General features: G+C 39.5%; 1 protein-coding gene across 3 annotated transcripts in view; it reads right to left on the bottom strand.

Moving 5' to 3' along the window:
* COL5A2 (collagen type V alpha 2 chain) overlaps positions 1 to 12,604 on the bottom strand; it is a 185,459-nt gene that overhangs the window by 80,053 nt on the left and 92,802 nt on the right. For all 3 annotated transcript variants that reach the window (XM_032220718.1, XM_032220699.1, XM_032220707.1), the window contains exons 3-6: positions 9,454 to 9,467; positions 7,089 to 7,121; positions 2,306 to 2,338; positions 656 to 709 (exon numbers count right to left, since the gene is read on the bottom strand). In XM_032220718.1, coding sequence (XP_032076609.1) covers positions 656 to 709; positions 2,306 to 2,338; positions 7,089 to 7,121; positions 9,454 to 9,467 — 134 coding nt within the window. The remainder of the gene's footprint in view (positions 1 to 655; positions 710 to 2,305; positions 2,339 to 7,088; positions 7,122 to 9,453; positions 9,468 to 12,604) is intronic.

The raw sequence follows: 12,604 nt of genomic DNA, 5'->3' as shown, positions 1-12,604 counted from the left end.
TTCATATTTATGAACCAAACATTATAGAATGCAACCAAACTTTAATCATCTTGTCAGGGGTGGGTTCCTGGCTGCATTACTACCGGTTCGGCGCCGGAAAATGTTTGCATGCGCATTTGCACTTAAAACGGTCTGCGCATGTGAACAACATTAAAAGGGGGGGATTACATTTTTTCAATGAAGATTGTTCTGTGCATGTGCAGAACAGAAAATCAAGATGGCACAACCAAGGATAGAACCACTACAGTCATGTGTCCGGCCGAGTTACTACTTATTCAGCTGAATAAGTACCAAGAGGAACCTACCTCTGATCTTGTCTCTCAAACAGAAGCCAAACCAAGGTGGCTCTGACCCAAAAACATTTCCTCTCGGGCATCTGGGGAAGGAATAGCAATCTATTCCTATCAATAGATGGTGCAGTGGCTAGAATGCAGTACTGCAGGTTACTTCTGCTGACTGCTGGCTGACTGCAATTCAACAATTCAATTCTCACCACCTCAAGGTTGATTCAGCCTTCCATCCTTCTGAGGTTGTGATACAGTGACTCTGTAAACTACTTCGAGAGGACTGTAAAGCACTGTGAAGCAGTATATAAGTATACATGCTATTGCTAAGTGCTATTAAATTGTTCTCGGAAGAATGCTTTCCAACTCACCGGTCTTCCTTTGGGCCCTCGAGCTCCTCTTGGTCCTTGTGAACCTGGTGGTCCCTAAATCAATTATTAGAATAGTTATGGACATTTAATAAAATGGTGACAATAATACCACACATTTGAAATTAAACAATAAATGCATACATTTTGTTGCATACTTGATAAAGTACAATAGTCTTGGGGAAAAGTGACTCACAACTCATGCCCAAAGTTATGACTGTTGCGCCACCCTTGTTGTCACATGATCGCAAATAGGGAAGCTGGCAACCGGCTTGAATTATAGTAATTGCAACATCTTGCAATGCGCTCTACATGGGGCAGCCCTTGAAGAGCATTCGGAGACTTCAGCTCGTCCAGAATGCAGCCGCCCGAGCGATTGTGGGTGCACCTCGATACACCCACGTTACACCTATCCTCCGCGAGCTGCACTGGTTACCGATTGGTCTCCGGATACGCTTCAAGGTGCTAGTCGTCACTTATAAAGCCCTTCATGGTATTGGACCTGGGTACTTGAGAGACCGCCTGCTGCCAATTACCTCCCAAAGACCCATTAGATCACACAGATTAGGCCTCCTCCAGGTTCCGTCTACTAGCCAATGTCATCTGGCTACTACCCGGGGGAGGGCCTTCTCTGTGGCGGCTCCGGCCCTTTGGAACGAGCTCCCCGCAGAGATTCGGACCCTCACCTCTCTCCAGGCCTTCCAAAAAGCCGTTAAAACCTGGCTGTGTCGGCAGGCCTGGGGTCGATGAGTTCCCTTCCCCTCTCGAATCGTGTGGCTGTTGGTTGTTTTAAATTCCCTTGTACTTTTTGTTGTAGTTTTTGTGTTTCCCTTCCCCTCCTTGGGTTTGTGCGCAGTCCCACCGGGAATAGGGCGGCATATAAATAAAATGAACCTCGAACCTCGAACCTCTTGCAGTCAAGTGATCATGATTTGCAACCTTCCCAGCTGGCTTCCAACAAGCGAAGTGAATGGGGGCCCCACATCTGCTTAATCTGACTATGGGATTCACTTAATGACCAGATGATTCCCTTAATAACTGCAGTAAAAATGGACATAACATCAAATCTGGTTATGTGAATAACTCATTGAATGACTGCATTGCTTAGTGAGCAAATTCATGTTCCAATTGGATTTGTAAGTGGATGATTACCGTACCAGTAGTTTTTAAACTACTGTTTTTAAATTGTGTGATGAGAACTACTGCCCTCTGGGACTTACCGGTATTAAGGAACTAACAAGAAAACTGATAATTGCAAACAAATTAGCTCATCTTTCCCTGTTATATGGAGTGGGGAAAAAAAGAACTTCAGATCTTAGTCTCAGTCCATAAAAATGATCGCAAGGCTCCCAACAAGGTAGCCCGCACTATGCAAGGCAATAAGGTACCTTAGAATTTGCCGCTTGGCAAAGCCATTGATAAAGAAATCCACACCTATCTTCCTATAACTGGATTTTAATGTACAATTTCTCCCAAAGCCACAGATCCATCATTAAGTAATGGCAATAATCCTGCCAGGATTCCCCATCTCTCCACAATACTTCCTTTCCCATAGTACTAAAGAAAAAGTTAAGCTATCATTAAAAGTGATCACTGTTTCCTAGAAATATTAAGAAACTATTCACACTTCTCCAAAGTAGGGATTATACTTACAGGTTGTCCCTGCCGTCCTCGTATGCCTGTAACCTATTTTTTTTTTAAAAAAAAAAGACATAAGTGTTAATAGGACATAGTAATGATCGTGGCAAGCATATCGTCATTTTCTCATTGCTAATTTCTACTAAGGAAAAAAAAGGGAAAGAGAAATGTAAAACCTCTGATACGGACAATTGCTAGAGTTCATTTATTTGTCTATTTGTCTGTTTATTTAGCGTCTGTTGTTCTGTTTCATAAGCTCTTTACTCAAACATATGCAGACAATGAAGATAAACATGCATCACTGTCAGTTTCATGCTTTCAAAATGCTGTCAAGCAGCAATGGGTCTCACATTTTGCCACCACCAGTTCGCTGCGCACGCGTCTGCTTGCTTTGAGGCCCCATGTGCCCCTTTCGAGCCAAGGTGGTGCAGTGGTTAGGGTGCAGTACTGCAGCCACTTCAGCTAACTGCTAGCTGCAGTTCGGTGGTTCAAATCTCACCGGCTCAAGGTTGACTCAGCCTTCCATCCTTCCGAGGTGGGTAAAATGAGGACCCGGATTGTTGTTGGGGGCAATATGCTGACTCTGTAAACCGCTTAGAGAGGGCTGAAAGCCCTATGAAGCGGTATATAAGTCTAACTGCTATTGCTATTGCTATTCCATACATGCGCCTGGCTTTCCATGCATGTGTTTTGCTCGTGCGCACATCTTCTGCGCATGCACCCAGCCTCAAAAATGTGCCTAAATAGGATGGCATGGAGCTGGGACAGGTGGGGCAATGGGGGGGCCACCCGTGATTTCAGGTGAACCGGTCCGAATTGGCTGAATACCACCTCTGCTTTCAAGATAGTCTTCCTCTTCAGTGTTCCTGCTGTTTGTGTGCTTGTTGGGTTTTTGTTTTGTTTTTTAAAGTCGTACACCTACACCAATTTCCCAATATAATGCTGTAGATGTGCTATATATCACATACTCCTATAATCCTAGAACTCCCAATGGCCAAATCACTTGGTATTCTGGGAACTGGGAATAATTCTTTAATACTTATGGAAAGAACCATAATGGAAGAGGTTGCCACTAAATAAAAAGCCAAGATCAGTAAAAAAAAAAAAAAAAAATCATTTATTTCTTTCCTTTGATCATTACTCGCTTCATCAGCAAGAAGAGGTAAATAAGCAATTGTAATAAAAAATAAGGAAGGTCAAATGTTATGGATTAGCAATCCCCTCTCACTCTACACAAAGCCATGGGCTCTGGCAAATTATCAGCCTGTTGCTCTCAATCCATCCTGGGATTAATTCTATCTCTGACCTTTAGTATATTGTCAGTATCTTGAATTATTTCAAGCACATCTTTTTGTAGATTGCTTTAAAGAAAAGATAAAATCATTTCAAGGGCCAAAATATAAGCAGACAATGTACTGAAAAGACATATGAGCATGTATCATCTGGGATATATTTATGAAACAAATAAGAATTGTAGCTCCTTCCTATGTTTTTAGCAAGAGACAAACAAGTTTGGTTTGCTCCTCTGTAGAATGTGAAGGTTCTAAACAAAGGAGAGGATTTTTTTAAAAATACCAATGTGGATTTCTTTATTTCAAATCTCTACTTCTTTATTTCCCACCCCTTCCTGTCTAACTGGTACTACAGAATATGAAATTGATAACATCTCATACCAATTCTTCTGTCCCATAAAGGGAGTATAAGAATGTGGGCAAACCCTCCTAACTATGCAGTATCAATATTGTAAACAATACAGAAATAATTACGTAAATCTGTAATTGATTTGAAGGGAAGGAAGAGGGAGAGGGGAGGATAGGATAGGATAGGATAGGATAGGATAGGATAGGATAGAGGAGAGGAGAGGAGAGGAGAGGAGAAGAGAAGAGAAGAGAAGAGAAGAGAAGAGAAGAGAAGAGAAGAGAAGAGAAGAGAAGAGAAATATGGTGGTTAAGGTACTGGTCTAGAAACTGGTAGACCGTGAGTTCTAGTCTTGGCTTAAGCATGAAAACAGCTGGATGACTTTGGACCAATCCCTTTCTCTCAGCCCAACCAAATTCACAGGGTTATTGTTGTGGGGAAAACAAGAGGAGAAAAGACTGTTAGATACATTCACTAACTTGAGTTATTTATTTATTTTTTAAATGAAGGTGGGATAAAAATTAAATAAAAAAAATATTGTATGAACTCTATTTTGGATCAATAACTAAAAGAGAAATAGCATTTACCTAATGTGGCCTAGTTGGCGTCCTGCGCCGGGCGGGGGCATTTTCACCTTCCTCAGGTTTCTTCAAGCTTCTGAGAGGATGAAAACTGCCCACCCCAGGCTCCGGAGGCCCTCCTGGAACTTCCAGGAGGCCCGTTTTTCTCCCTTCCTGAGCCTCCACATGGGCCCTGAACTTATCCTCCAAAACGGGCCATGGGAGACTCCTGGGAAAGAAGGGGTGGGAGGGGCCCGCCATAAGTGGGATTTGGAGGTTCTCCGAACCAGCCATAACGTTAGCTACAGGTTCTCATGTAGCAGCCCACCCGTGAGTACATCATCATAATCAGTGGTGGGTTTCAAAAAATTTTCGAACCTACTCTGTGGGTGTGGCCTCCTTTGTGGGAGTGGCTTGCCGGCCATGTGACTTGGTGGGAGTGGCTTGCCGGCCATGGGTTTTCTTTCTTTCTCTCTCTCTCCTTCCTTTTGTCTCTCTGTCCCTTTTTCCTTTTTTTCCTTTCATCTCTCTCTCACTTTTTCTTTCTTTCTTTCTTTCTTCCTTTCTCTTTCTGTGTATGTGTGTGTGTCAATGGTGGGTTTCAAAAAATTTTGGAACCTCTTCTGTAGGTGTGGCCTGCTTTCTGAGTCCACTGGTGGAACCTCTTCTAACCGGTTCGGTAGATTTGACGAACCGGTTCTACCGAACTGGTGCGAACCGGTAGGAACCCACCTCTGATCATAATCCACTGTAGAATATACAGTAATCTTGAGGGTTTTTTTGTTCTTTTTTTTTGTGGCAAAATGCTTACCAGAAACAAACTGTGAAGAAGTCCCATTGCATTTCCATCAAATAAAACCTCGAAACCCATAGTGTCTCTCAATTGGACACTGTCTCAAGAGCCTGCCTTATGCGCAAATGCCATTAAAAATGATTATAGTGTTTATATCGAGGCTCAAACTTATTTGGGAATGGATAAATCATACAAAACTGGCATCCATCAAGAGATAGCATGCAGCAGGAAGTCTGCCTAGTTTCCTAGTTTCCTCTGTAGAAGGCAATTATTTCATTAGATAAAGGGAGAAAAATGAGCAACTAACCTCACAACACCAATAATATACGTATCTGTGGTGCTATCAGATGTGAACTTATGTACAGAGTTCTTATCACTGCATTACAGGTATGGCTATAGAAGGAAAAAGGGGAAGAGTAAGAGATCAAGCAATTGATCTCTGTCAGTCTTATTTGGAGATATTTCTTGATTTGGGTAGCTCCCACAATTGCCACACACTATTTGTGCCAAATACCAGCAAGTAATTAGGTTCCAGATACTAAAATCTTGCTTTGATGGTTCCATCCCCTTAAGAGAAACATTCCCATAGAATCATGCTGGTGCCAATGTTTAGAGTTGGAATATATTTATCATTTATCATTTATCATTTATCATTTATCATTTATCATTTATCATTTATCATTTATCATTTATCATTTATCATTTATCATTTATCATTTATCATTTATCATTTATCATTTATCATTTATCATTTATCATTTATCATTTATCATTTATCATTTATCATTTATTTATAAATATAAATATATTTATTATGTTGTTTTATTATTAATGTTTTAATTGTGGATTGGGAATACATAAGATAAATGGTTATATAAATGTTTTAAATACATGAATACAGTAGTCCTCAATTTACAATAGTTCATTTATAAAGGAACTGAAAAAAGTGACTGACAACCATTTTTCACACTTACAATAGTTGCAGCATTCCCGTGATCACGTGATCAAAATTCGGACACTTGGCAATTGACTCATACATCTGACGGTTGCAGTGTCCCAGGGTCATATAATTTAGTGACCTTCCAGCAAGCAAAGTCAATGAGGAAACCAGATTCATTTAACAACCGTGTTACTAACTTAACAGCTACATTGATTCACTTAACAACCCTGACAAGAAAGGTTGTAAGATGTGGCGGAACTCACTTAACAACTGTCTCGCTTAGCAACAGAAAATTTGGGCTCATTTGTGGTCGTAAATCAAGGACTACTTGCAGACGGGGGAAACAAGATAAATTCTGCTATGTGCTACAGTTTGCATGGCATATGGCAGGGGTGTCAAACTCTATTTCATGGAGGGCCGCATCAGAGTTGTGTTTGACCTCATGAGGGAGCGGAGGCGGCCCTCTTGAACTCCATTTTTGCTGGCAGACGCACCGCAGGCTGGTCCTTCACTGTTTCCAGGGAGGCCCCGCGGGCCAGGTCAAAGCACCCCGCAGGCTGGATTCAGCTCCCGGGCCTTGAGTTTAACACATCTGGCATATGGTAATAACCATGTGTACAATCTGTTCCTCATAAATTGGCAGATAAAAAAATATTTATATACTACTAGATATTAGTATTCTAATATCTAAAGAGAGTACAGACATTTTTCCCCTAAAGAACCCAGAATTATACAGTTAAAAAATATATCCTAACTGCTTCCCAAATGTATAAACAGTTTTTTAAGATTACATTCTATAAAATGCTTGTCAGTAAAGAGTAATATAACACACACACGGACACAGACCCCATATATACACAAACTTACCACTGGTACTACTCCAGGTTCTCCTTTTTGACCCTATAAGGTAAAAAAGACAAAATTTATCTGAGCAAAATAGTATTTAAAAAAAACACAGAGAAATAGCATTTCCACTTTTTCACATCTCACAATGAAGCATAAATTGGCATGACTGTGGAAAGTCTTCCCTGACTACTACAAAATTTTTCAGCATTAAAGGCACATGCTAGGCCCACTTAGCCGTGAGATGTAATTTCCTAATTTAAGATCCAAGATTTCAGGGCAGACAGAGCTGGCTTGCGAAATGAGATAAATTCCGGTGTTCTGTTTTCTGTCTCCGCCACCTTAAAACAGAATCCAACAATCCACTTAGAGAGGAAAGTACACACCCTAAGAAAATGTCTTTTCCCCCCTGTTCACAAGAATATTTATTGATATAGTTAGTACTGCCTTGACTAAAGGCCTAAATACCTGAATAAATTTTCATCAATAGCCTTTTTCCAGGCACTGATTGATGACTGGGTAGAAAAGGCTTTCTCAGATATTGTTTCATCTTAGCTGAAAAACCATTGGAAACCTGTCATTTTAGTCATATTGCCATGTTTAGTCAGCTAGCACTTTCTTTTATATCATTCAAGCACTAGACTTTTTCTTAGGCAATTTAAAAATCATTTTTCCTTCCTTCCTTCCTTCCTTCCTTCCTTCCTTCCTTCCTTCCTTCCTTCCTTCCTTCCTTCCTTCATTGTATAATCACTATTTTTCTTTTTTTTTCTATATTTTACTTACTTACTTACTGGTATTTCTTCAATAAATAAATATATTGAATTGGCTTTTCATTCTCCAGGTAGCAAAAATATATGTCAAGTTTCTTTCCATTCAGATCAGCTTACGATATGCTAAAGAATCATTTATGCATTCTTTACCCCATATGCCTCAAAGCTGAAATAATGCTCCACGGAAATCCACATCTGTCATTTTATTGTTTTTTTCCTTACTTTCTTCCCATATCTAAGCATTCCCTGTTATTTATTTCAAGTCAGAGAGTCTGGAAACTTTAGAAACCACGAACAACCTTGTCTTTCTAATGTTAATCAGTTTATGAGAGGAAGACTATTTCTGGAACCTTGAAGTTCTTGAAATATCATTGCTCTCCAACTACACACACACACACACACACACACACACACACACACATCTACATCTACATCTATATCTATATCTATATCTATCTATACATACATACATACAGTATATATACGATAGATAGAGAGAGAGAGATAAATATACACATACGCATACACACAAACACACACATACACACACACATATATGTATGTGTGTGTGTGTGTGTGTGTGTATATATATATATATATATACACACACACATATATACATACATACACACACACACACACACATACATACATACATACATACATATACACACACACATATACACATATACATACACATACACATACATACATACATATCAGTAGTGGGATTCAGCCAGTTTGCACCTATTCGGAAGAACCAGTTGGTAACTTTCTAAGCAGTTCGGACAACCGGTTGTTGGAAGAAATCTTTTGTTTTTTCCCACTTTGCAGGACTAATCCTGTAAGGAAGGCAGGAAGGAAAAATTCTGGTCTTGTTTCTAGCCTAATCCTTATTGCCCTGCTTACAGAAACTGCCTCTCCAGTTAACCCTTATTACCATTGTAACAACTAAGGCGAAGCGCCCATCAACCTGAGTGACATTGACTTGGCCACGCCCACATGATCACATGACGACTGAGCCCCGCCTGCCCAGCTGGTCATTAGGGCAGAGAACTGGTTGGTAAATTATTTGAATCCCACCACTGATAGATACATACATACATACATACGTACATACATACATACATACATACATACATACATACACACACACACACACACACACACACACACACACATATTTGTGTTATATTTGTGCTGATAAATAAATAAAGGGAGACTAGTATAGATCTATTTCAAGCTATTTAGCTCTCATCAGCTAGCCATACCCTTACTAGTATAGATCTATACTAGTCTCCCTTTATTTATATATATATATATATATATACATACATACATACATACATACATACATGTATGTATGTGTGTGTGTGTGTGTGTGTGTGTGTATATATATATATATATATATATATATATATATATATATATATATATACATACATACATACATGCACACACACACAAACACACACATATATATATATACATACACACACAGTATGTATATATATGTGTGTGTATATATGTATGTATGTATGTGTGTGTATGCATATATGTGTGTGTGTGTGTGTGTGTTGTTTGTGTGTGTGTGTGAATTAAATAATAATAAAGCTTACCTTTAGTCCTCTACCTAGAGAAAGGGAAGCAAAATGAAATAATTAATTAACATAAATAATTTCCAAGCATTGGTGATCATGTCTGTAGAGCCAAGCATATTTAACAATTGAAAGCTAGTGTCTATACTCTGTCAACACCATCCTACCTTTCCTCTCCCTGGGACCCATCTATTCAGTTTTGGACTGGCTAGTGAGATTGTTCACCGCAGATGACTATTTAAGCCAGTGGTTATGTTGCCAGGACCTGTTCTGGATAGGGAAGAAGCCTCCCCACCCCCACCCCAAACACACACACCAAGAGTCTGTTGAGGGCACTGCAGCAAATCCACCTCATCAAGGAATAATATTTTAAATAATTATCTCAATTTTTCCCCCTTTTAACCTGTCTTACCAAGTTTAAACCATTTGGGTAGTCCATGATGAAAGGACAAAATACAATGTGTTTGTGCTCTTAAATTTGATGTATGTGTGTGTGTTGAACAAAGAATGAATAAAGGATTTTAATTTTTTAAAAAGGAACAACAGACAGATTTCAGGAGCATAGAGTCCTGAGATTTGAACAGAAAACATTACTATTCTGGGCAACTGGAGAGAGGGCGGGACAATGAATGAGAGAAAAGATGTAACTACAGAACTAACCACTGAAAAGAAATAAGACAATGGTTAGCTACTCTGTCCTTTCACTGCCAACTTCACCTTACTAATGCACAGAGGCCGTTAGGCAAACTCTGAATCATATGCTGGTCCAGTCCTTGCTTCTTTGAAGACTCTCAACAGAGACTCCTGAGGAGGAAATAAACATCCTCGCTCTCCTGAATCCCATCATTATCCCAAAATCTTGGAATAAGACAGTGGCAAAAGTCACAGAATACTTAGAGTAGCCAGATAGCCATTGGGCTATTCAGATTAGAGTCACCAGTTAGCTTCTACACCCTCATTGGGCATCTACAGATTGTTTCAGTGTTAAATGCTGTTGGAGTGCAAATACACAAATATGGAATACAAAACATTTTGCTTATTTTATCTTCCTAAGATCAGCTTTTTACCGGTATTAGTTAATCCTCTAGAAGAGAGATGCTAACCTCCTCTGACTATCTATGACTGGTGGACTGCAAAGCAGTGACATGAATGGAAAAAACAGACATTAGGTGGAGGGGGGAAACACACTAATCGAATTCTAGTTGAGCTTGCGAGAGAACTCTTTGCCACTGGTTTAAAAAACGGTCACATATTTCGTGCCATCCCTTTCCTTTGCATGGAGACGCTGATGGGTAAATGTAACGGGGGGAGGGGTGATGAGCGGAAGTGCAGTCACTCCCTTTTGGTGGTGTGAATTTTGGTTAGGAAGATTTTGATTACCAGCAGGAGGGAGCTCACATTGCAATCTTCCATTTCTAGCCTTGGAAATACGGATGTTGTTAAATTCCCGGGGGCTTTCTTTGATATATGTATAGTATACTATATGTATATACTACTATAGTATAGGTCAGGAGTCCCCAAACTTGGCAACTTTAAGACTTGTGGACTTCAACTCCCACAATTTTCTAGCCAGCATAGCTGGGAGTTGAAGTCCATAGCTGTCTGGAGAATTCTGGGAGTTGAAGTCCACAAGTCTTAAAGTTGCCAAGTTTGAAGACCTCTGGTATAGGTTCTCCTGCTTGAGCAGGGGGCTGGACCAGAAGACCTCCAAGGTCCCTTCCAGCTTATTTATTCTAATAAAAGCTCCACTCAATGTTGGTCGTGGGTGGATTTTCTTGTAGGATATGTGTTTAGTTTTTGAAATATTCCCATCCTCTCTCCTTGCGGAATTACTGGTTTTGAATAGTTGGTTCAGCGAGCAGAGTTTAGCCATTGAAACCACATAAGCATTTAAAGGCAGAATTTCTGTGCTGTGCAAAATAATTGGCAATCTGAAGGAGATTGGGCTTTTAAGACTACATTTAACCCCAATATTTTGTATTTTATCTCTTTATTTCACATAGTAGAAAATCTAGGTGGCATCAACCATTAGGTAAAATATTTCTAATTATCTCCTGCTTTTCTTTTAGCACACAGTACCTTTTCTTTTAGGGAGTATGTAGGCTCAAATCAAACCTACATACACAGGTAAGCAAGCAGACAGACAGACATATGTATGGGAGAACATATATATCCTCTCTTAGACATTTTTGAGATTCCAGTTCCCAGAACTGTAAGGGCTATAATCTCACCACATCTGTAGGACATCAGGTTAGGGACAGCTGACATGAATTAATATATTTAAGAGCTCTTATGGAGTCTGCACCTTCCAAACATATTTCTCCCTATTTGTATTACTGAATAAATATTCAGCCTTTGACCTTGAAAATACCTAAACACTCTCCAGACATGTACCATCTGTTTATTAAAGCAATCATATCTGGTTTTACTGCTTAACCGGTATAGACCAATCTGCACAGCAGCACCCTTTATTCATAATCAGTATTATCACTAACAAATCATTTTCAGAAAGTATAGTGCACTGAGGTATATACAAATATATTCCCTTGTATCTAGACATAAGCCCTTCTGGCCTGGATGGAATTTACTTCAAAGCAAATATGAATAGGAAAGGACTGTGGATCTGCATGCATGCTTTGTTGGCTTCCAATTTGAAAGAATGTCATGAAGTTCCTCCAAGTTATAGGTTCCTTTCTTTTTCCAATTAGGGGTCATTCTAGTTTCTCTTCCTCTGCGCAGACAAATAATGAATCATTCCTGCTGTCATTTAAAGAGATTTTGTTTTCCTTTTTCAGGGAACTATATGGTATGAATTTGGGAAGACAATACTCAGTCTGTAATAATACTACCTTTCCTTCTTAATCATGGAAACATTTAAATAGGTTAATTAAAAAAAAATACTAAACCTTCTATGCCATTAAATTCCCATTGGTTCTGAACAGCTGACAAAATGCCAGACCATAGGGTTAAAAAACATGCCGTGTATAAATTACAACCATCCATCTATGCACATTGCCAGCTGTGATGGTAGGTCAAACATATGCCTAAATTTGTCCTGAAGAGCTGAGTCTTATAGTGCTCTGGATGCCAATATGGAGGAGGAAGACTGAATAATGAGGTAAAAGCCATTCCCTAAAAGGCCATCTCAGAGAAAGCTTTTCCTAGAGCCTCT

This window comes from Thamnophis elegans, chromosome 1 (genome assembly GCF_009769535.1).
Source record: "Thamnophis elegans isolate rThaEle1 chromosome 1, rThaEle1.pri, whole genome shotgun sequence".
In the NCBI taxonomy this organism is placed as follows: domain Eukaryota; kingdom Metazoa; phylum Chordata; class Lepidosauria; order Squamata; family Colubridae; genus Thamnophis; species Thamnophis elegans.
This window is presented reverse-complemented; position numbering and strand designations above follow the sequence as displayed.